The 23,129-nt window shown below is 39.9% G+C and overlaps 2 protein-coding genes across 4 annotated transcripts in view; one reads left to right on the top strand and one right to left on the bottom strand.

Moving 5' to 3' along the window:
* The window catches only part of Rab40 (RAS oncogene family member Rab40), a 31,459-nt gene extending 27,699 nt beyond the window's left edge, over positions 1-3,760 (bottom strand). The window contains exons 1-3 of the mRNA XM_067149693.2: positions 3,542-3,760; positions 3,252-3,445; positions 2,940-3,162 (exon numbers count right to left, since the gene is read on the bottom strand). Of these exons, the coding sequence (XP_067005794.1) occupies positions 2,940-3,162; positions 3,252-3,445; positions 3,542-3,692 (568 nt within the window). The 5' untranslated portion in view covers positions 3,693-3,760. The remainder of the gene's footprint in view (positions 1-2,939; positions 3,163-3,251; positions 3,446-3,541) is intronic.
* Positions 3,761-3,822: 62 nt separating this feature from the next.
* LOC136876058 (AP-4 complex accessory subunit tepsin) overlaps positions 3,823-23,129 on the top strand; it is a 119,521-nt gene continuing 100,214 nt past the window's right edge. Inside the window, exons 1-2 of one of the 3 annotated variants that reach the window (XM_067149692.2) lie at positions 3,823-3,920; positions 12,133-12,205. In XM_067149692.2, the coding sequence (XP_067005793.1) occupies positions 12,187-12,205 (19 nt within the window). In that variant the 5' untranslated portion in view covers positions 3,823-3,920; positions 12,133-12,186. Of the gene's footprint in view, positions 3,965-9,888; positions 10,003-12,132; positions 12,206-23,129 lie in introns of those variants that run through there. The other 2 variants (XM_067149690.2, XM_067149691.2) reach the window with 2 other exon arrangements.

Here is a 23,129-nt window from a genome sequence, read left to right as displayed (position 1 = left end):
AAAGAGGCTAACCACAGCACGGCAGGCACGTGAACTTATCAAAGGGCCTAGCCAAAGTTCTAAAAAGGTCCTGATAAATTTGAATAGGACCAGAATACGAATGGTAGTTGGACTGTTGACAGGCCACACAATACCTTACAGAGACACTTACACATCATGAAAATCAGTCAGGATCCGATGTGTAGAAGATGCGGTAGGGAGGAAGAGACCTCCACGCATGTGTTATGTAAGTGCGAGGCTCCTGCAAGTACTAGACGTCGATATCTTGGCTCACATTTTGTGAGCCTGGAAGACATCAGGAATGCCAACATCTGGACACGGGTATCCTTTGTAGGAGCACTAGGGCTGGACTAGGCAAACCCGTTTAAGGGACATTAAGAGTCTTCACTTACCTACGTGTGGAGCCCTGCGAAGGCATGGTACATGTTTAGCCTTACTTATGGGCATCATCAGCCATGGGTTTAACCTTGAAATAAAATCAGGCACCTGATTTACATATAAATAAAATAAAACTAATTTATAAAAAGCCTTGAAGAGACTTGAGAGAAAATAAACATATGGTAAAAGACTAGTACAATGTTGGTTTTAAAGACTATGCTATGAGTGAGAAGTTTGCATTTGGTAAAGTATTTGTAAACAAATAATTACAGGTCACTTGACCATCTTTCAACATTATTTTATTCAACACTATGTTTTACAAAATACGATTTTGATCATCATTCTCATTATTATCTAGTTCTGACCGCTAGTCGGTCGACATCATTTTATAGCAATTTTTACCACTTGTCTATAACAAACTGTTGCTTTTTTTCATTTTACTTATAATAGTAGTCTTCCAACGTCACTATCGCAAATACTTGCACCAAATGCAAACTTCTCACTCATAGCATAGTCTTTAAAACCAACATCGTACTAGTCTTTTACCATATGTTAATTTTCCCTCAAGTCTCTTCAAGGCTTTTTATAAAGTAGTTTTATTTTATTTATATGTAAATCAGGTGTCTGATTTTATTTCAAGGTTACACCCATGGCTGATGATACCTATATGTAAGGCGAAACATGTAACATTTTTTTTTTTTTTTGCTAGGGGCTTTACGTCGCACCGACACAGATAGGTCTTATGGCAACGATGGGATAGGAAAGGCCTAGGAGTTGGAAGGAAGCGGCCGTGGCCTTAATTAAGGAACAGCCCCAGCATTTGCCTGGTGTGAAAATGGGAAACCACAGAAAACCATTTTCTGGACTGCCGATAGTGGGATTCGAACCTACTACCTCCCGGATGCAATGTACCAATTTAATTAACATGTTAATGTAGTTCAACAAAGACAAGATTTATTGTACTGATTAGGTTGGTCAAATTAATAAAATAACTTGTCACTATTTCAATCAAATATTATCAACACGGATCAAAAAAAAATATTTATCACATGTAATATGCGGTATGTTTCGAGCTGTCAGTGGTGAGTTGGTGTGGAATGACATAAGTAGAAGAATAACCTTGTGTGGAGCTTTTAAAAGGGTAGTGTCCTAGTGTATGCACTCCAGTATATAACACACAACTTCGCGAAGAAATATATATGAACTGTACCTTAAAATCCTTTTAGAAGAGAGATGAGTTCATTACCATTGCCAGGGACCCACCTACCCGCCCAAGAAGGTATGTTTACTTTCATAACACAACGAAAGTTTTCATGCGCCATCGACCATTAGCCGGCCAGCTACGAGCACGGCCATTGGTCGACATGACGTCATTTCCATAATTCGTAACTAGCTGATTCCGTTACCAACCCGCGCAAAATAAAAACACACCAAGAAACACGCCAAGAAAAAGATGTAATTTAGTAGCTGTAACCAATCTTTCCAAATCCAGGTCAAGCTCTGTCATAGGAACAGTGGACCCCTTTGGGGGCCACACTCCCTTCGAGAGGCTCTTAACTACTGCCGCGCCGCATACTGCCTGCACGGCAGGAAAAAGAAAGTAATTTAGAAGCTGTAACCTATCACTGCAAATCAAGGCCAAGCTCTGTCATGAGAACAGTGCCCCCCTCCCTTTGAGAGGCTCTTAACTATAGCCGCGGCGCATACTGCCTGCACGACAAGAAAAAAGTAATTTAGTGGTTGTAACCTAATAACAAATTTTGCAACAGTCTGTTGGACATTTCCTTAACAGTTGGCAACAGTTTGCACATCGTAAAGGACGCTCCTATCGGCAATCCCGTCAACTGAAAATAAAAGAGCATCACCAGCCGCTGAGCTTCCGTGTACAGCAACCGGAGTGAGTGGAGTGCCTACACTATGGCTATGCCACCACAGCAATGGTCTTGTCACTAGCTGGGCCTAAGTTGGCAGCTGTAGTGTATTGTGACATTGTGCAAGGTGTGTCATGTTAAGATTCCTAACCTCTCTTTTGCACCCCCGTTAGTAAAAGTTTTACTGGAAAAACCTATGAACAATACTTCGGAATATATGCACTATTATTATCAATTAGACTAATGGTTGTCTGCCACAAAACAGTAGCCTCGCAAACCTTCCTTCTAAGAGGCTCTTCACTGAACACTCCTGAATTGTTAGACTAATGGCTTTTCGTCACTATCTAGGACGAGCACAGAACAATGCAAGCCACCTACCCTCTTCATCCACACTTAAAGGGAATTTCATTCAACAGTAGGTGGCACTGTCCTCCTGTGCACCCCCAAGGAAGTGAGTAAGGTGGAAGAAACAAGAGAGCATTGTCCTCAATGCCTGCCATGGTCTTGCTGGCTAGTCCTCTGCAGTTAACTGAATTTGTACTGATGAAAATAATGAAGCTTCTAATTAGAATTTATCGTAGGCTTGTACGATAGTATACCTATATGTTCACACAGTAACGATAAGACACGACACAACCAGTACAAACTGAACAAATGGAAATCTTGAAACAACACTGTCAAACTATTCACCTTTATTCGATCTCCAAAGTCTCTCCATTCCATTTCGATGCAGTGCCATACGTGATAGCTCACTGAAACTTTCACGAATGTTGAAGTCGCACAATGGGCTGACTTCAAAGAATGCCATTCGATTCTTAGCTGCATAAGCTTCTGCTTCCCTGGCTCCAACTTGTCGTTTAAACGCCAAATGTAGGCGATTTCCAACCAGCACCTTGGGCACCCCAGGTGCATGCTGAAACAAGAACAAGAATATTATACCTGTTCTCGAGAACAAAAATACAGCCTTCTCTAAACAAAGAAAATTAAATATTTTTGTCAAACCTCTTCAACCTCCTTCAGCCATCGATCGATACCATCAAAGGACCATTTGTTTGTGATGTCATACACCAACAAAATACCCTGCGCACCTCTTGAGTATGATCGTATTATGGTGCAGAATCGGCCCTGGCCTGAAGTGTCCCATAGCTGGAGCTTTACACGCTTACCATCTAGAAGTATTGTAGTAGTTTTGTACGCTAGAGGAAATATAGCAACCTATTAATATTCTTGCATGCTTAATAATCTAAAATAATCGTAAAAACATAAGAAATTGCACGTTAGTAACGGCTTACCACTCCCACTGCAAAACGGTGATTCTGAAGAACCATCTTCTAAACCACTTAGGATTTCTTGCTTACCAACGTCACTGTCACCAACTAAAAGAAATTTCAATAAATAATCATACTGTTTTTGTTGAGAAGTTAGTCTTGGCTCCACAGCCATAACACAGTCTTTTGTTTCCCTTGCACAGCATTTTACATCTTTCAAGAGAAACTGCCCTACTTCATTGACATGACTGAGGAATTTCACAATAGATGGCGGTCGTGCGAAGTAAATAACACGGAGTGCCAATCGTCTTCACTGTTCAGAAATTCAATCCAAGGACGTTTGAGGAGTTCCGGATGTATATGGCGCAATCAAAAATGGAGCCTATAGGCAAAGAGCAAACTGGTATATTGACTGAGTTAATGGGAAAAGTTGCTTTTGCTAACTATGTAAGATTTGGTACCGTACTATACTTTACTTTCCTTACTTTTTATAGCTTACTATGTTAAGAACATTTTTTTTTTTTTTAATTCTGAAATTTGAAGGTCCCGACTTTCGACCGAGTCAATTCATAGTACAACGCACGTCAATAAAACGGATAATTCCAAAATACATTATTATTCCGCCAAAACTTCATTATGCTACAGTAGATTACTTTTTGCAGTTGTTTTTAAATTAAGCTATTTCTATTGACAGGATAGTTTGACAAGTTAATATAGGGTCTGAAATTATTCTAATGCAACTCGTTTGCAAATACTTAATCAAATCAAACAGAGGGCGTGACAAAGTAACGAAACACCTAATGCAATTGTGTCTTTGTATTTTTAGATCACTTGCACAGCAATTAAGATATTTTTTATAAGGATTTTCTTTGGATATATTTTGTAACCCCTTCATTAAACGTATCGCGTACGAATTCAACTATTGCCTAGAAACTTGGCCAGAATTTTCAGTTCCTAAGCAAAACGTTCATTACTTCGCGAACGGCTGCGTAGTGTATATTTAAAAAAAAAAATACAATTAATGAAGTTATAGTGAAGTTTGTTTTAAGAATCGCCTCCTGGTTAAAACCTGACTAGGACTTGCCCTATAAATATACTCTAAATTATATTTATGCATGGGTTAGCAGATGGATGAACGAAAAATTCTCTTTGTATTTGCAATTATTTGCATTCTAGAAGACATTGAACGCTTTTACTGAAGGCTACTGAATACAGATTACCGTACAACATGAGCACCTGCATTGCTTCGAATTGTGACAGATCATAAAGTTCCTTAACCAAAGCACAAGTCAAACTACCTTGATGTCTTTTGCTGATTAGCTAACCCAGACTATAAGCAGGTTTATAATATTCTTGTTCAACCATAGATCCGCTTGTATCTTCTCTCTTTCAGGTTTCTTGTATAACCTTCTTTGATTAACTTGTAGGCCTATTGCTCCCTATAGTTGGGGGCTTTGGAATACATCCACAGAATCTCCTGCCTGTCGTAAAGCGGGGGACCAGGGGTGCTTATGACTGTGGGTTGGTGACCACAGTTGCTGTAGCTGAGTCCGGCAATGCTTCCACTTGCATCAGGCTCCTCACCTTTATCTTTCCTATTTGATCTCCCTGCGGGTGGGGGCAGTAGAATGTCACCCACGGTAGTCCCTGCCTGTTGTAGAAGGTGATTGAAAGGGGCCCCATAGGCTATTAGCTTTGGAGTGTAGGTTGGCAACCACAGGGCCCTTAGCTGAGTCCTGGCATTGCTTCCACTTGCTTGTACCAGACTCCTCACTTTCATCTATCCTATCCAACCTTCCTTGGTCAACTCTTCTTCTTTTCCAACTCCTATGGTATTAATTCGAGGCCTGGGGAGTCTTTAATTTTCATGCCCTTTGTAGCCTTTGTCTTTCTTTGGCCGATATCTTCATTTTTTGAAGTGTTGGATCCCTTCCACTATTTTCCCTCTGATTAGTGTTAATAATAACAACAACTACCACCACCTGATTGTATTTGGTAGGAAGTATTTTATCTGCACACCCTTCATGGCCTTATCCTTTCTTTTGTCTATCAACTCTAGTTCTCTACACTGCACTCTTCTCTGATGGGTCAGAATGTTTGTTTGTTTGTTTTTTTTTTTTTTTTTTTGCATTGCACCGATACAGATAGGTCTTGTGGCGATGATGTGATAGGAAAGAGCTAGGAGAGGGAAGGAAATGACTGTGGACTTAATTAAGGTACAGTCCCAGCATTTGCGCGGTATGAAAATGGGAAACCAGAAAAAACCATCTTTAGGGCTGCCGACATTGGGGTTTGAACCCACTATCTCCCAAATGCAAGGTGAAAGCTTTGTGACCCAAACTGCATGGCCACTTGCTCAGTGGGTCAGAATGTATATCAAGGGCTGATATTCTCGTTGGTTTGACACTTTAAATAGCAGTAACCACTCTAATAAAAGTTTTCAAGCAAAGGAATTAATAATACAACTTCATACTACCTGTGTTATGTCAAGAAACAAGCGGTGTGGTCTCATGTCTTTATGTCAGAAGTGCCATATTGTACAGATACAGCTTACTTAGCTAAATATAAAGAAATAATTATTCTGCTCTAAACAAGATATAGTAGGTAATAACAAAAGATATTACAGGTCTTTGGTTCTTGTGTGAGATAAAAACAAAGTCCGATTGACACAGGTAAAGGAACAAAATAAAAGATAAAGATGACTTTTTTTTTTTTTTACAAATTGTATTACGTCGCACCGACACAGAAGGGTCTTATGGCGACGATGGGACAGGAAAGGACTAGGAGTGTGAAGGAAATGGCCGTGGCCTTAATTAAGGTGTGAAAATGGGAACCCATGGAAAACCATTTTCAGGGCTGCTGACAGTGGGGTTCAAACCTACTGTCTCCCAAATACAAGATACTGGCCGCACTTAAGCAACTGCAGCTATCAAGCTCGGTGCGGTTCAATTTATGTGGAAAGACCTCTTATCTCACGCTACCCACATTAGGACTGAAGATCTGTCAAGATAGCTCCTCTGCTTCTGATGAAGTTGGCAAGTAGAAGTCTCCCTCTGGGTGGGGGTGGTAGAATAACATCCATGGTATCTCCTGGCTGTCATAAGAGGTGACTAAAAGGGGACCCAGGGGCTCTGAACTTGGGAGTGTGGATTGGCGAACACGGGGCCTTTAGCTGAGTCCTGGCATTGCTTCCACTTACTTGTGCTAGGCTCCTCAGTTTCATGTACGCTATCTACCTACCTTGGTCAACTCTTGTTCTTTTCCATCCCCATCGGTATTAGAGCACTTGAGGCCTAGGGAGTCTTTCATTTTCATGCCCTTCATGGCCCTTGTCTTTCTTAGGCTGATACCTGCATTTTTTTCGAAGTGTTGGATCCTTTCCATTTTTCCTCTCTGATTAGTGCTATGTATAGGGTAGTTCCCTAGTTGTAATTCCTCTTAAAGAAATCACCACCACCACCACCACCACCTGGCAAGCAGAAAGGAACCCTTCAGAAACTAAGAATAAATTGATGCAGAAGTATGAATTTGATGAGGAGTGTTTACATGCTTGTGCGTTCCTCCTTTTCTGTTTCTCTCTCTTCTGATTTTGAGCTGTAATTGTGTTCGTCATAATGTGTGATCTTATTCAGATTCCTATCTTTCTATGAATAACTGGGAAAAACCGAAGAAAGAAAATTCTTCAGTAGGCTACACAAATAATTTCTTAAAAATGCCGAGGTAAGAAAGCTAACGAAAATGAATACTTGCATAAAGAAGAGATGGAGAGCAGCGACTTATCTGTATTTTTCCTCTTCAAGTTCACTGTCACTACCACCATAATCCACCCTTCTCTCTTATCTGTGGTGGTGTTGGTGATTATTGTTTTAAGAGGAAGTACAACTAGGCAACCATCCTCTGTTAACATTAATCAGAGAGAAGAAGAAGAAGAAGAAGAATGAAGGCAAAAGAAAAAGCATGTCTTGAAAATGAAAGACTCCCTAGGCTTTGCAAACATAATACCATCAGGGTTCTTAGAGAACAAGAGATGACCAAGCGAGGTCAGATAGGAAAGATGAAAGTGAGGAGTTTGACACAAGTAAGTGGCACCATATCAGACTCAACTAGAGCCCTGTTGTTGTCAACCAGGAATGTTCATTTGCACTGTTTGTAGGCCTACTGCTTATTACTGCTTGACCAGCCAGACAGGAAAAGAATGAGGAGTACTGCATTAGAGCAAGCAAGGTATTTCAATCCTGGGTTCCCCCTGCGGGTGGGGGTGGTAGAATAACATCCACGGTATCTCCTGCCTGTCGTAAGAGGTGTCTAAAAGAGGTCCCAGGGGCTCTGAATTTGGGAGCGTGGGTTGGCGACCATGCGGCCTTCAGCTTCCACTTACTTGTGCCAGGCTCCTCATTTTCACCTATGCTATCTGCCCTCCCTTGGTCAACTCTTGTTCTTTTCTGACCTTGATGGTATTAGAGCACTCGAGGCCTAGGGAGTCTTTCATTTTCATGCCCTTCTTGGCCCTTGTCTTCCTTTGGCCGTTACCTTCCATACCCTTGTCCACACATGTAAACCACAAAATACTGCTTGAATGTGTTTTGTTTTGTGCTTACAAAATAAAACGACCAGAACCGTTAACAGTAGGACTACCAGAACCTGTTTGTACTGTCTGGCTTGAAGGGTGATCGAGTAATTTTTTTTTTTTTTTTTTTTTTTCCTAGTTGTTTTACGTCGCACCGACACAGATAGGTCTTATGGCGACGATGAGACAGGGAAGGGCTAGGAGTGGGAAGGAATCGGCCGTGGCCTTAATTAAGGTACAGCCCCAGCATTTGCCTGGTGTGAAAATGGGAAACCACGGAAAACCATTCTCAGGGCTGCCGACAGTGGGGTTCGAACCTACTATCTCCGGAATACTGGACACTGGCCGCACTTAAGCGACTGCAGCTATCGAGCTCGGTGATCGAGTAATTGCAGTGATAGGTAATACTGCCTCCCCTCCTAGCAGGAGTGAAGGTGACTGCTGGCTGCCAAGTAAAGGGAGACAAGCAGGAGTAAAGCAAGAATGTACACCCCTGTTGTGAACACACATTTGCAAGTTCAGAGCTCCTGGTAGTTACCCCTTTTTAATCATCTTATTTGATAGGCGGTGGATACGGTAGACGTATTCTACTGTCCCCATCCACAGGGGAATACATCTATCCAGACAAGGGAAGCAACTGCTTGGCCTTCTTGGCTGAAGTATAATAAGCAAGAGAGAGGAATCGATGGTGTTATACGCTGGGAAATGGGGATGGATTTTGGTACATGGAGTAAGAATCTTATTCTATCCTCTGCTGCTGATGGCTGCTGCCAACATTTTTGAAATTTCACATTGTAATGCGTTGGCTGGGTGGATAAATGTGTACATCATTCGGGTTCTAAGATTTTATTAACTAATTGCGGTCTGCGTATTAACACTTGCACCTTACGCTCATAGTACATGACACACAATTACACAGTTCGTTCCCTCTCTCTTGTTCTCACTGTTCATTCGCACTAATTCACATGGACTTAGGTCACTAACACTACATTCTCACTCAGTCACTCCCTTGCGGCTGTCACAGTCCACAGTTCACAGCCTACACACGTCAGTCTTGCAGTTCAGGACGGTACTCTTTGTCCATACACTCTTGTAGAACTCCACTCACAGCCCCATGCCAGTTCCCAGTGTCCTCTTCCATGCTGCACCAGAACATGTGATGTCTTTCTACAGCAGCCGGCCAAGGAAGCACAGGCATGGTGACGAGCATATACAACGAGTCCTCAGCTCCAACATGTGGACACTCCAACACTCAGCTCAGGCTCCCCCTATGGGTGGGGGCGGTATCCCCTGCCTGTTGTAAAAGGTGACTAGAAGGGGCCCCAGGGGCTCTGAACTTGGAGCGTGGGTCGGTGATCACGGGGCCCTTAGCTGAGTCCTGGCATTGCTTCCACTTGTGCCAGACTCCTCACTTTCATCTATTCTATCCGACCTCCCTTGATAAACTCTGTTTCTTTCCTGGCCCCGACGCTATTAGGTTTCCGAGGGCTAAGAGTCTTATTTTCACGCCCTTCATGGCCCTTGTCTTTCTTTGGCAGATACCTTCATTTTTTGAAGTGTCAGATCCCTTCCATTTTTTCTTTCTGATTAGTGTTATATACCAGCGGTCGAAGGGAACTCATCATATCTTTGGCTAACCACCGAATGACAACAACGTTCCCTTCCAACTAATATGCTCACCTCAACACGCCCAACAGCAAAGACCATACCCATTACAAACTCTTACCACATCAAAGAAGATGGTCTAATGGTGCCTACAAAGACATCAATATAGCCCATGGCACCAACATTTCCAACTACTATTATCTCAAAAGGAACCAGACCATATGAAAATTCTCCAATATTTATAAGCAAATAAATGAAAATCAATATTTTAAAACTTCAAGAACCAACAACCATTACCATTGATCAACTTTCCGTAAGTTTTTAACAATACGCCATCTGACAACTAAATGGAATGTGTTTTCTGATTTTTATCTCTATTGTAATATCTTTTAATATGTCATAATCGTCAAATAATTATCGTATTTTTAGACTCCAATATTTTCACAAATATTGTCAAATAACAGCATACTACATTTTATATTGTAATAGTGTCTAACAATCTCCAATACATTTTATATGACATAGTTTTTAACAGCATTCATAAATTATTTCCAATCAGGTACCTGATCTATCCTAAGGTGAAAAATGTGGCTGATGATGCCTACTATTGATAGGCAAAACATGTACCATATAATATATCAATTTCATGTTAACAACTTTGATAAGGACAATGTCCTAATTTTTAAAATTGTATTGTATTGAATATGTGAATGGACAAGAAAACATTCAAGTGTTATTTAATAATAATGACTGTCAATACGCGCTTGTACTTCTTGTGTTGTATTGGTGTGAAAGTAGGGGTGGGGGATGCTGTGGGGAAGGAAAGATGGGCGGATCATTAAGTTTGCGTGCTGTTAGCGGCGGGGAGCTTGTAGGGGCGGACAGGGAGGGAGGGGGTAAGTAATATGCATATAAGCGACTTCCTCAAATTAGGAGTCTTCAGCATTTCCAAACTTAATTCTATACTTTTTCTCTTGTTGCAGACATTATCAACACGCTTTCCTACAAATTAGAATCAACAATCACGCATCACCTAATATCAAGACTGAGTGTCCCCTTTCAACCAGTAGCATAACAAGAGGCAACAACCATAATTTCAATTAAAGGACACAACCAGTTTTGTTCTGTTGAAAATCCATTCTTCACTTTTATAACGGAATTGAAGAAGAACGCCGGATATGAATAATATGTGCTTTAATAATAATATATCAACATGTCATTTTCTAGATTGTTAAACAACCATATATTTTAATACAAACACTCATTCACAGGGCAGCCACAAGAGACAGAATAACATCAATGCCTTGTGCATAAGATTGCAAAAGTTTCAAGAAAGCAGTAGTTTAACACGACCACAACCAGTTTGAAAATTTTTTAATTTTTCATCATACAATCTCTTTTAACAATAATTAACCATCTCAGCCAAGCTGAATTCTTAGATGTTTTTATTATACAAATCCTCAAACTATTAATTAAGAACATGTAATATGGACTTTTTTTAACTCTGTATAATGTAGTATCAATGTAACATTTTGTACAAAATTAGGATCCTGATTAATGATTAAGAGGTATGAGATAAAGGCTGATGATACCCAGCTAGTGGGTGAAACATGTCCCAGTAATGATATTATGACAAGATATAAATTATAAGAACTTGACATTGTATTGAATAGGTGGTTTTTAATAAATATACATGATAATGGACTTAACATTGAAAGCGACTGTACTTAAGGACAGGATGAGATGGAGGAGGCTCATATACCACACCCGGGAAACTGGAGATGGTTTAGGATGATGATGATGATGAATGGACTTAACATACTACTTAGCCGAACAGCTCGTCTTATTTCTCCCAAGTATTCCCTGCCCAAACTTAGCAACATTTTTGTAATGTTACTCTTTTGTCAGAAATCACCCAGAACAAATCAAGCTGCTTTTCTTTGGATTTATTCCAGTTCTTGAATCAAGTAATCCTGGTGAGGGTTCCATACACTGGAACCATACTCTAGTTGGGGTCTTACCAGAGACTTGTATGCCCTCTCCTTTACATCCTAAATAATCAATCAGTCTCTACTGATCTGCATTAAGGGCAGTCGCCCAGGTGGCAGATTCCTTATCTGTTGTTTTCCTAGCCTTTTCTTAAATGATCGCAAAGAAATTGGACAATTATTGAACATCTCCTCATAATTGTGAAGAGATCTGTAGTCTTTGTTTACAGTCACATTTATGTGATTACCCCAGTGAAGATCTTTCCTTATATTAACACCTAGGTACTTACAGTGATCCCCATAAGGAACTTTAACCCCATCAACGCAGTAGTCTGGATGGGAACCGCAAAGTTTAGCCATTGAGCTTATCATGTTTCCCTAATTTAAGTATCATGCAAGTAGTATTTTATATGAATTTTACACTAAACCTAAAATGACGGCTCAATTTTTTTCAGCTCCCATTGTTAACTCGAGCAACAGCAGAAGATGAAGAATTGACTCCAAGCTACATGTTGCAAGAAATAGAGAGTATCCTTTAAAATCTGATGTTGGTTGTTTTTTTTTCATTCTGTAGTTTGGTTTGTATTTTCATATTCATTGTTGTCTTTGAGTAGTGCAGCAATTCCCATGTTCGGGGTTCTGCAAAATTGCATAATATATTTTTAGAATGGTCATAAATTCAAGCGTTGTTTTAACGTAACAGACACTGCACAAGAACTTAGTGATGATTTGAAATGCGGACTTGTTGAAATCGATGGAAGCTTTAAACATATTGCACCAATACTACACATCTTATTTATGTGAACAAGAATTTTCATGCTTAATGAATTAAAACCAAACAGTGAAATAGGCCTTTGTCCATCAAGGAAGAACTTCATGTTTGCCTATCAAGGTTGCAGCCAAGAATAAAATTACTGTGCTTCAACAAACATGCCCAAATATTGCACTGAACTGTCCATGACAGCAGAATTAGGGTATGGATTTAAAAAACTGTTTTCCTTTTTGACTGAAAGTGAATCTTTAGAAAATATGTTTCTATACAATAGTTTACCAATGGTTGTAGAAGTCATCGCCAGCTACAACTCGTATCTGAATAAACATATTCTTAAGCAGTTTACATTTTGACACTCACAATCCTTTATGAATATGTAACATATGACTTAGGAGCCCAGTCATGGCATGAAACATACGTACACAAATCACATGGAATGGTTGGGGGAGGGCAGGGCTAAGCTTGACAGAGCTTCCGTGGTTGTTGTTTAGCCTCTTCATGTCTATGTATTTCCTCTTCAAACACAGTAACTGATGTAGAAACAGTGTGGCGCCAAAGTATACGATTCTCAGGATGTATATCCCAGGATTGAGTGTTAATTCCAGCTGTTTTCATAGTATGCTTTAGCTGATCCCTATCCATTCATCTGAGATGATAGCCAATGATGGTAGCCTCAATGCTTATAGCATGCGCTTTTTCAAGAACTGCAAGGTTGATGGTGACACAGTCCTCCCATTTGATGTTCAAGTTGAATCTAAGTTTCTGCAGATGGAAGCGCTCTAACTTTTTGATATCCTGACAGTAGAGGATCTAAGTTTCACAACTGTAAAGCAGTGTTGATATCATCACAGTAAACCACGACCTTGGTATGCACTGTAAGATCCTTATTCATGAAACTGTTGTGATTATTGGGATTTGATTATTTGGACTCGGAAGACGGCGATGAATTATGTATGTAAAGTATTTATTCATTTGTTTGTTTTGGTTTCTCCTCAGTATGTGAAGTTTGGAATTGTTTGATTTGTTTGAAGTTGATATGATTTTAAGATTATTTGATTGTCATGGTAATTCTGGTGCATACTGTACCACACGCGCCACTTCGGCGTGGGAGATTTCCGGTTTCGTAAAGTTGCATCAATTTCGTAATTTCTAGAGGATTCCCAAATGTTCTTGGTCAGCACTAATTTCTGCGCTCCTATTGGAGAAAATAAAAGGAAATGTGATTGGTAGGTGAAGGAAAACATCGTACGCTCATTGGCCGTGGTAAGATTTCATAATTTCCGGAGAGAAGCGTTGTCGCTGGAGCCTTGCTCTGCGAGGGCGTCTTTTCTGTTTGACCACTGAAGGGAACGGTCACCTTCCAAGGTACGGGTCTTCTTGGCCCCGCCATCCGGTAAGCACTTGATTATTTTTTTTAACCTTTCAGGTATTCAGTTTCAGATGTAGTGTTTCACTTAATTTATCTTGCCGGAGCGTACCCGTGTTTCCTTCTGCTTCCAAATGTTATCATTATGACTTAGCCGTTCCGGTAAGTCACCTCACTTTGTTAAGAGATAGTTCCCGTTTGTTGTTTTGTAAATTAAATGTTATACGCCTTTCGAAGTAATCTTTATAAGTAATATTTTCCTCGGGACTGTCTCATTCATTCCGCTTCATCGTGGAATATTCATCTTTAGGTCGGGTACCCTTTCTCAGAAGTGTTTTTGAGGGGGCTACCCACTGAAGATGCTCTGCTCCATGATTATACGTAAATATTTTTCTCCTTAGATGTATCTCTTCACTTTAGTATAACGTTACCTTCCTTTTATTTATTTCAAACTGTTTTGGGTTTTTAAAGGTAACGCCACGACAGTGGAACATCATGTGTGATGTTCCGGTGTAAAAGAAATTTAATAACTAAATGCTACCCTCATGTAAACTGTAAATTGTAATGGTTGTTGAAATAATGCCGTCAAAATTTTAATGGTATATTGGCTATTGCTTTATATATGAAATTGAATCTAAATTGTTAAGTAAAGTTTAGGATTACATTGACTTCGCTTCTTCAGTATTACCAATACCTTCCACCGCCTGGATATGGTTCCCAGCCGCTTCCCGGTTATCCTTTCTTAACAGTCATGTTGGTTAACCTGTTTGTTTATTTTCTGTGATTAATGTGCTTGCAAATCTAGTTTCGTACATGTTGACATGCCTAGTGTAGAGTACTTTTGGTGAATGCATTACGGTAGCAAACATTTTCTCTTCATTAAACCTATTAATTGTAACCTTACCCTTTGGAGAGGTTACAGAAACCACAATGAAATAAACATCCAAATGCTGAGTGGGCAGCACCAATTCTCCTATCCACATCTTGTGAGCAGTTAGCATTTGTTGAGAAGATACTTCCTAGATGTAAAAAGTGCTTGACCTGCTCCAGTGTAGTATCGCAGTAGAGATACTGAAAACTGGGAAGTTTGACCCAGGTACAAGGCTGTGCGAGTACTTTGGTTTTCTGAACTTTAATGGAGAGACCAAAATGATCGCAAGCCCTTATGAAACAATTGGCTGACTGTTGCAGGAGCTCCTCAGGTGTGAGAGCAGCTGTGGCAGCATCATCTGCATATTGCTATTCTGAAATGGAGAGAAGTAAGAAGTAGTAAGGAGAGATTAAAGAAACTTAGTAGGAAATAGAATTTAGCAAAAATATCACTAAGGAGAACATGATGAGAAGCATAATTGGCAGTCATATGAATTTTAGTGAAAAATGAACGGATGTGTATAGGTACTTTAAGGCAGAAACAGGATGCGGGAAGGACATTCCAGGAATAATTAATGGACAAGGGAGTGTATGTGTGAGGATTTATAGAAGGTGAAATATTTAGTCTGCAGTATGTTAAAATACAGGGAGAATAATTTAAGAGTTCAGACTTCTGCTCGCATGCCATGGGAATTCCCGAGCGAGCGCCATATGGCTTGTGTCAACACTGGCGAGATAAGAAATGTTCACTGCCAGCGTGCAGCTGTTTAGCACTCTGTCCCTCAGTTCGCTAGAAACTATTGGACATTCAAGGTGTGCTGTGAGGTTATTATCACGATGGTTAAATACACTATAGAGCAAAGAATATTTTTGGTCGAGTGTTATTTGCACAAGAAGAAGAAACCAGTTAAAAGGTGCCTTCGAAAATTCCGTAGACAATTTCCCGGCATGACAGTACCATCAAAATGTTACGTGCGTCAGCTCGTTTACAAGTGGCGTAATTCTGGTTCCGTAATCAATAAGAAAAAGAAGCGGAGGAGAACAGCTCTCACATGGGAGAGGTTAGAAGATATACAGGCAAGACTCCAGGTCAGTCCACATAAGTCGCTTCAGAGAGTAGCTCAGGAAAGTGGTATTTAACCTTCTTCACACGTAATGCAAAAAATTGACACATTTACGATCTTATCGGACTCATTCAGTCCATAACATACTGCCTACAGATTTCAATGCAAGAATATGATTTTGCAATTGGCTAATGAATAGTGTCCACGACGGTATTGTGGATCCAAACTTTCTTCTTATGAACGACGAAGGATGGTTTCATTTGAGTGGATATGTCAATTCACAGAACAGTAGAATCTGGGATACAGACAACCCGCACATTTTTCAGCTGAGACCTTTGCACGATGTGAAGGTGGGTGTGTGGTACCCTATCAGTGCCCGACAAATTATCGGTCCGATACTTTTTCAGGACACTATTACTTCTGACCGTTATATTCACAACATTCTAGAACCATTTTTTGCTGAACTGACTGAAGAAGAGAAAAGGGACGGCTATTGCCAGCAGGATAGTGCAACGGCCCATATGGCACGTAGCTCTATGCGACAGTTACGGGAAGTGTTCAATGCTGATCAGATCATCAGTAAAGGCTTATGGCCCCCTCGTTCACCTGATTTAAGCACATGTGGTTTTTATCTATGGGGAAATCTTAAAGTAAAAGTTTACAGGAATAATCCTCTAACTGCTGAAGAATTAAAAATTGAAATTAGTTAGAAATATTGTGCACTCTATCGGTATTCATGAACTACAAAGTGTGTTTCGAAATCTCATTACAATATGTAAAGCTTGCATTGCAGCTGAAGGAGATCACTTTCAGCATCGTCTGTAAATACTGGCGAGTTCATTTTAATTTCGTAGTTGATTTATTTATTTATTTATTTATTTATTTATTTATTTATTTATTTATTTATTTATTTATTTATTTATTTATTTATTTATTTATCTATCTATCAATTTATTTATTTATTTATTACCAGTGAGTTCAGTTTAATTTCCTAGTTGATTTATTTACTTGTTTATTCATTTACTTACTTGTCCAGAGCATCTATGTAGCCGGTGAGTTCAGTTTCGTTTAGTTTCTATAAGCGTAATCATGCCGCTTCTTTGAGCCCACTCTGCCTGCTTGTCATTGCGGGCACTGCTCTCGCTGTCTCCGCTTCCCAGCGCGCCTAATCCTCGGCACACTGCTCTGAACTTTTAAATTAATCACCCTGTAGTTGGATGTAAAGATAATGTCCAGGTAGAGAAGGTGAGTTTTTGTTTAGTTTTTGTGATTAGTTTATTCCAAAAAGGAGTGGATCTCACCCCTCAAATAAGGTGCCCTTGGGGGTCCAGGATAACAATTTGGTAGTGTCTTATAAGCTATTGTATAAGTGGTTATTTAGCACAGATCTTTTAAAATTCCTCTGATAATACCTTACCAGAGAAATACTGAAATCTACCTATTATAATAAAGATATTTACCTTGGAATTATGCTGCTCTCTCATGGTCTAAAACTTCTGGAAAAAATCATAGGAAGTAAATTGAGAGGAATGTTAAAACCTTTATTGGAAGAGGAACAATGTGGTTTTAGGCCCAGAAAAAATCTACAGATCATATATTTGCTATCAGGATGTTAATGGAAAAACACTGGAAAGAAGGGAAACTACTTTTCCTGCTATTCCTAGACATTGGAAAGGCTTATGTTAACATACCAAGGGAGCGCATCCGGGAATACCTAAAAGAGTTGGGGGGGGGTTCATGACATTCTTATTACAAAATTGAAGATGCTCTATGATACAACCACAAATTGTGAGCAAGTGTATTCCAGGCTGTTCAGATGGTTTGAAATGAAGAGAGGAATAGAGCAAGGCAGTGCTTTGTCACCCCTCCTATTTATCACTCTGATGAATGCCACAATAAAGGCATTAACCCTGCAGTGCTCGCACGCGGACTCATAGTCCGCACGCCACTACTTTTCTCTTTTCTCCGTTTATCTTTGACCGTAGGAGATACTTGATTTCAATACCTTCCTGTCAACAGTTCCCATGCGTCATTCTCTCGTTTAGCTTCATTCTGTGCGGTAGTATTGAAATAAATAGCTAATGCGGACTCACAGTCTCGCACGACTGTTGCTGTAGAAGATTGTTGTTGCTGTTTATGTAAGTATTGTAAGAGGGCTATTTTTGTAGGTAGTAGGACTTCAATTGGAGGGTTTTATGTTAAAATTTGTGCTTCTTGAACATGATAGTGTTTTGTTGTAAGTTAAGGATCTTTCACTCTCATTTTAGAATGGATCCTTATGGGAAAGAGGCTGAAAGACTGCAGAAACTGATAAATGATGTTCTAGTAGAAACCGGTTCAGAAAGTGATTGTGTTGATGAAGGTGAAAGTGATGAAGATACCGATGAAGTGGAAATTCCGAGTGAAAACTCAGACACAGAGCAAGACACAGATGAGACGGGTGACAGGAGTGTTTGTTCACCACATGATCTAGTGTATATAGGTAAATTGTGTGCTCCGAATGTTTGGAGAATGTATACAGTGACTAAAATGTGCTGAAAAAAGTTAATTCTGTAGTATGTCTAATGTATTACGTGTTTATCTGTGATTGACAACCTATTTTGTGACTATATCCTGGGTCGATAAAGTGATTATCACTTTAACATTGTTCTATAACAATTCAACATTTGTGATTGTTGTATATACTTTTAGAATGATTAAACATAATGTTAAAGTAGTCATTGTATGTCGAAAATGTACTTTCGCTGTTAGTTTCATGTTAACAACTCTTAAATCTACTTATATCTACGTGCGGACCCACAGTCCACCGGGACTACTCATGGTACAAAAGGCAGCGCTATTACTTGCAGGGTTAAAAGGGAAGGAGCAGCAGGATTTACAAGCTTTCATCTTTGCAGACGACGTGGTGATCTGGTGGGAAACTGAAAATAATGTGGAAGAAAGGCTGCAGAAATGGAGTCAAAAGTTTAAGAGACATGATTTAAGTATCAGCAATGCTAAGACGGTGGTAATGAAGATACAGAGGTCAGACGACGAACTACGAATCACACTAAATGACACCAACCTCGACAGTGTTCCAAAGTTTAAGTACTTGAGTGTCCGGCTCCATGGCTAAATGATTAGCGTGCTGGCTTTTGGTCACAGGGGTCCCGGGTTCAATTCCCGACAGGGTCGGTAATTTTAACCATAATTGGTTCATTTCGCTGGCACAGGGACTGGTTGTGTGTGTCGTCTTCATCATCTTTTCACCCTCATCACGACGCGAAGGTCACCTCAGGGCGTCAAATCAACAGACCTGCATCTATAATACCAATATAAATGGTTTGTTATTGGACATTATAAATTTTCCAGCTAATTCATTCCTGGTTGCTAGCGTTTCACCCCAGTGTGCTAAGTTGGTAAATAGCACACCCACCATTACGCATGGCTAGTGCATTGCAAGTGATAAATATCATTATTGATCCGCATTGAAGATACTATATGTAGGGTGTTAAATAGTTTATTATGTCACCTTTTCAATACATTAGAAATTTTAAACATTTAGGAATTTATCATTATTTTCATATGAGACATGTTTCGCCCTTGCTTGAGGGCATCGTCAGTCATAGTACTACCTCAAGGCATAAATCATTAAATTGTAAATACTAAGATATAAAATTGACATATTACAGTGAGAAAGTCAAGAGAAAAACAATCTTCAATGATGATATAGATAACAATGTATCAGCCGTTGGCTGTAAATTATCAGTTGTGAAGGATAACAGCATCAAAATGTCCTACAAAGGATGACTTAACATATTAACATGGAGCAGTTTTAGGGACTTGCTCTAATAGGTAACACCATAGGGTATTTGACAATGTTCAGCAGCAGTGGTCCATATGAAGTGTTGATGTTATATTATCAGAAATGTTGGTAACTGTTACTAAAATCTCATTAGGAAACAGTGTTCATTGAGAAAACAATGTTCATTAATAAATGGAGTTTAAAAGGGTTATCCTCCCAATAGTATCACCACCTTGATGAAGGCAAGATATATTTTGCTGGGTGTTGTGGAGGCTTGCACGTTCAAATGATCCTTAGAGCTATGTCGGCGGGAGCATATGCTCCTGGTAGGGCCTCCCAAGCCGGACAGGTCCAAGGTGATGATCCAGACTAAGAGTGATACCCTGGTCCTCCAGGTTGGGGGTTGGTACGTGGGGCTAACAACTCCACTACCACAAAACAACATATTGTTCAGAAACCAAAACAAGATAACCGGACGGTCCCAAACTTACGACGACTAAAGCGCGCTAAATGGCAATGATACGGATATATTGGAACATGGAATGTGAGAAGTATCTTTCAGGCTGGGGCTAGTAGAAAATTGAAGGAGGAATTACTTAAATATCAGAAAGATGTGGTAGCATTACAGGAGACAAGATGGAAGACAATCGAGGTGACAGATCTACAGCACTATATTTTGTTCAGTAGTGGGGAAGAAGAAAATAGAATAGGAACAGGATTTATGGTCAAGAAATCAGTCAGTCATAATGTGATTAAATATGAAGCAAAAAGCCCCAGACTATGCCGGTTAAGATTGAGAGGGAGATTTGCCAACGTATCACTAATTAGTGTCCATGCCCCAACAGAGGATGCCGAAGAGGAAGAGAAAGAACAGTTCTATGAAAAAATGGAGCAAGTATATGACAAGTTGCCCAAGTATGATGTTAAAGTTGTCCTAGCGGATTATAATGCCAAAGTAGGCAAAGAGAAAGAAAACCACCCAGTGGCAGGATATCACACTAAACACCAAAAATACAATGAAAACGGGTGGAAATTGATTGACTTTGCCTTTAGCAAGGAGCTGGTGATTAAGAGCACATGTTTTTCCCATAAGGAGATCCATAAAGAGACATGTATATCACCAGATGGTCTGACAAAAAACCAGATAGATCATGTGCTGATAGATGCACGACATGCCTCCAATATAATGGATGTTAAAAGCATGCATGGTGCAGACAGTGATTCAGATCACATACTGGTGAGGATCAAGTTCCGAGAAAGACTGGCAATTAAACCCAGGGATAGAGCTGAGCAGAGCAAGATCTATAATGTAGAACTGGTAAGGGATGAGAACAAGGAGGAAGAGTATAGAGACCGGCTGCAAAGAAAACTACAGATGGACAGAAACAGAGATGTGGACATCAACACAATGTGGGAGGAAACCAAGCTAGCAATAAATACAACAGTGCAGGAAGTACTTGGTGAGAGAAGGGAACAGAGTAGAAATAAATGGTATGACGAAGAAGTGGGTAAGGTTCTTGAAGAGTGAAATCTTGCCCAACAAAGAATGCTACAGAGACCCACTCGAAATAATATGGCAATTTTTAAAGAGAAATGGAGAATAGCAAAGACATTGATAAGGAACAAGAAAAGAATAGAAGAAAGGGAGAGAGTGGATGAAATGCAGAAGAATTTTGAAAACAAACAAGGTAGAAAATTCTTCCATGGGGTTGGACAAATAAAGAAGGGATATCAACCTAGAGTGAATATGCTTAAGGATGAAACTGATAGACTCATTGTTGGGAAAGAACGAATTCTGGAAAAATGGGCAAAACATTTTGAAACATTACTTTCTGTCAGACCAATAAATGAAGAAAGAGAAGGATCAGGCCGTATGGAAACTTCAGAGAGAGATGAGGAGGGTGAATATGGAGATGAGTGTGAGCGGGAAGAGAGGAATGAGGAAAATGGAGTTGAGGATGAAGACGATATGGGATCACCATCGATTGAAGAAATAAGAGAAATTATAAAACAATTGAAGAGCAGTAAAGCCCCAGGGAATGACCTCATAACAGCAGAAATGGTAAAACATGGAGGAGAAGTGTTGGTGAGGAAAATACATGAGATAATTAAAAAGGTATGGGAAACAGGTACAGTGCCAGAGGACTGGACACTAGCAAATATATGCCCTATACATAAGAAGGGGTCGCACATGCAATGCAAGAATTATCAAGGTATATTCTTACTGAGTATAGTATACAAAATCCTCTCTACAGCCATAACAAAGAGAGTTAGTAGTAGAGCAGAAAGAATTATAGGGCAGTACCAAGCTGGTTTCAGACCTGGAAGATCGATGATGGACCATATTTTCACCATGAGAATGACTGGAAAAGACATGAATACAACGTTTGACTAGGACATCTTTTTATAGATTTTAAACAAGCCTATGACAAAGAAAAGAGATCGACATTGTGGGAAACGATGAAGGAGTTTAAATTCCTACAGAAGTTAATAAAATTGGCTAAGATGACCCTGGAGAACAGCAGAAGTCAGGTAAAAGTGCAGGGAAGTCTGTCAAGATCTTTCAGAACCGAAGAAGGCCTAAGGCAAGGAGACCCCTTATCACCAGTGTTATTTAATCTAGTGTTGGAGAAAGCTGTAAGATCAGTAACTACTAATCCGGGTGGTAATATTTACAATAGACTGATCCAAATTTTGGCTTATGCAGATGATGTGGTGATATTTGCTAGAAGTAACGAGGCACTTACAACTGCCTTGAGGGAGCTGAAAGATGCAGCTGGGTCCTTGGGTTTGGAGATAAGTGAGGCTAAATCTAAATATATGGTATCGGAGAGAAGTGGAAGGAACACTGAAAAACTCCAAGTGGATGGTTACACTTTTGAAGCAGTAGACAGCTTCACATATCTTGGCTCAGTAATAACATCAGAAAATAAAGTTGAGACAGATATTGTAAATCGTATTAAGGCTGCCAACAGATCCTACAGGGCATTGTATCCCCTTCTGAGCAGAAAATTAAAACTGTCTCTCTACAAAACAATAATTAAACCAGTGCTTATGTATGGGAGTGAGGCATGGGTATTGACTGAGGCCACAGAGAGGAGATTAAATGTGTGGGAAAGGAAAGTACTGAGGAAGATATTTGGACCAGTGAAGGAGGGAGATTTATGGAGAATCAGAACAAATGAAGAAATAAGATTATTGTATAAGGAGCCAGACTTGGTGACCTCAATCAAAATGAAACTAATTGGCTGGCTGGGGCATGTACAACGGATGGAGGAGGGAAGACTCCCAAGGAAAGTACTGACAGGACATCCTGGGGGCAGGAGAAGGAGAGGTCGGCCCCTGATGAGATGGCTGAAGGATGTGGAGACTGATCTGAGGACCGTTAGAGTCAGGAGGAGGTGGCGTAGGCGTGCTGAAGACCGGGACGACTGGAGAGCTGTGGTCAAGGAGGCCAAGGTCCTTAAAGGACCGTAGAGCCATGGAGTAAGTAAGTTAAAGGGGTTATATTAACTTATTTATATACACAGTAGTTGGCACCAATGCATAAAACCACAGGGTATATTAGCAGTGTCCAGCAGTGGTGGTCTGAAGAA

The sequence above is a fragment of the Anabrus simplex genome, chromosome 6 (assembly GCF_040414725.1).
Source record: "Anabrus simplex isolate iqAnaSimp1 chromosome 6, ASM4041472v1, whole genome shotgun sequence".
In the NCBI taxonomy this organism is placed as follows: Eukaryota; Metazoa; Arthropoda; class Insecta; order Orthoptera; family Tettigoniidae; genus Anabrus; species Anabrus simplex.
This window is presented reverse-complemented; position numbering and strand designations above follow the sequence as displayed.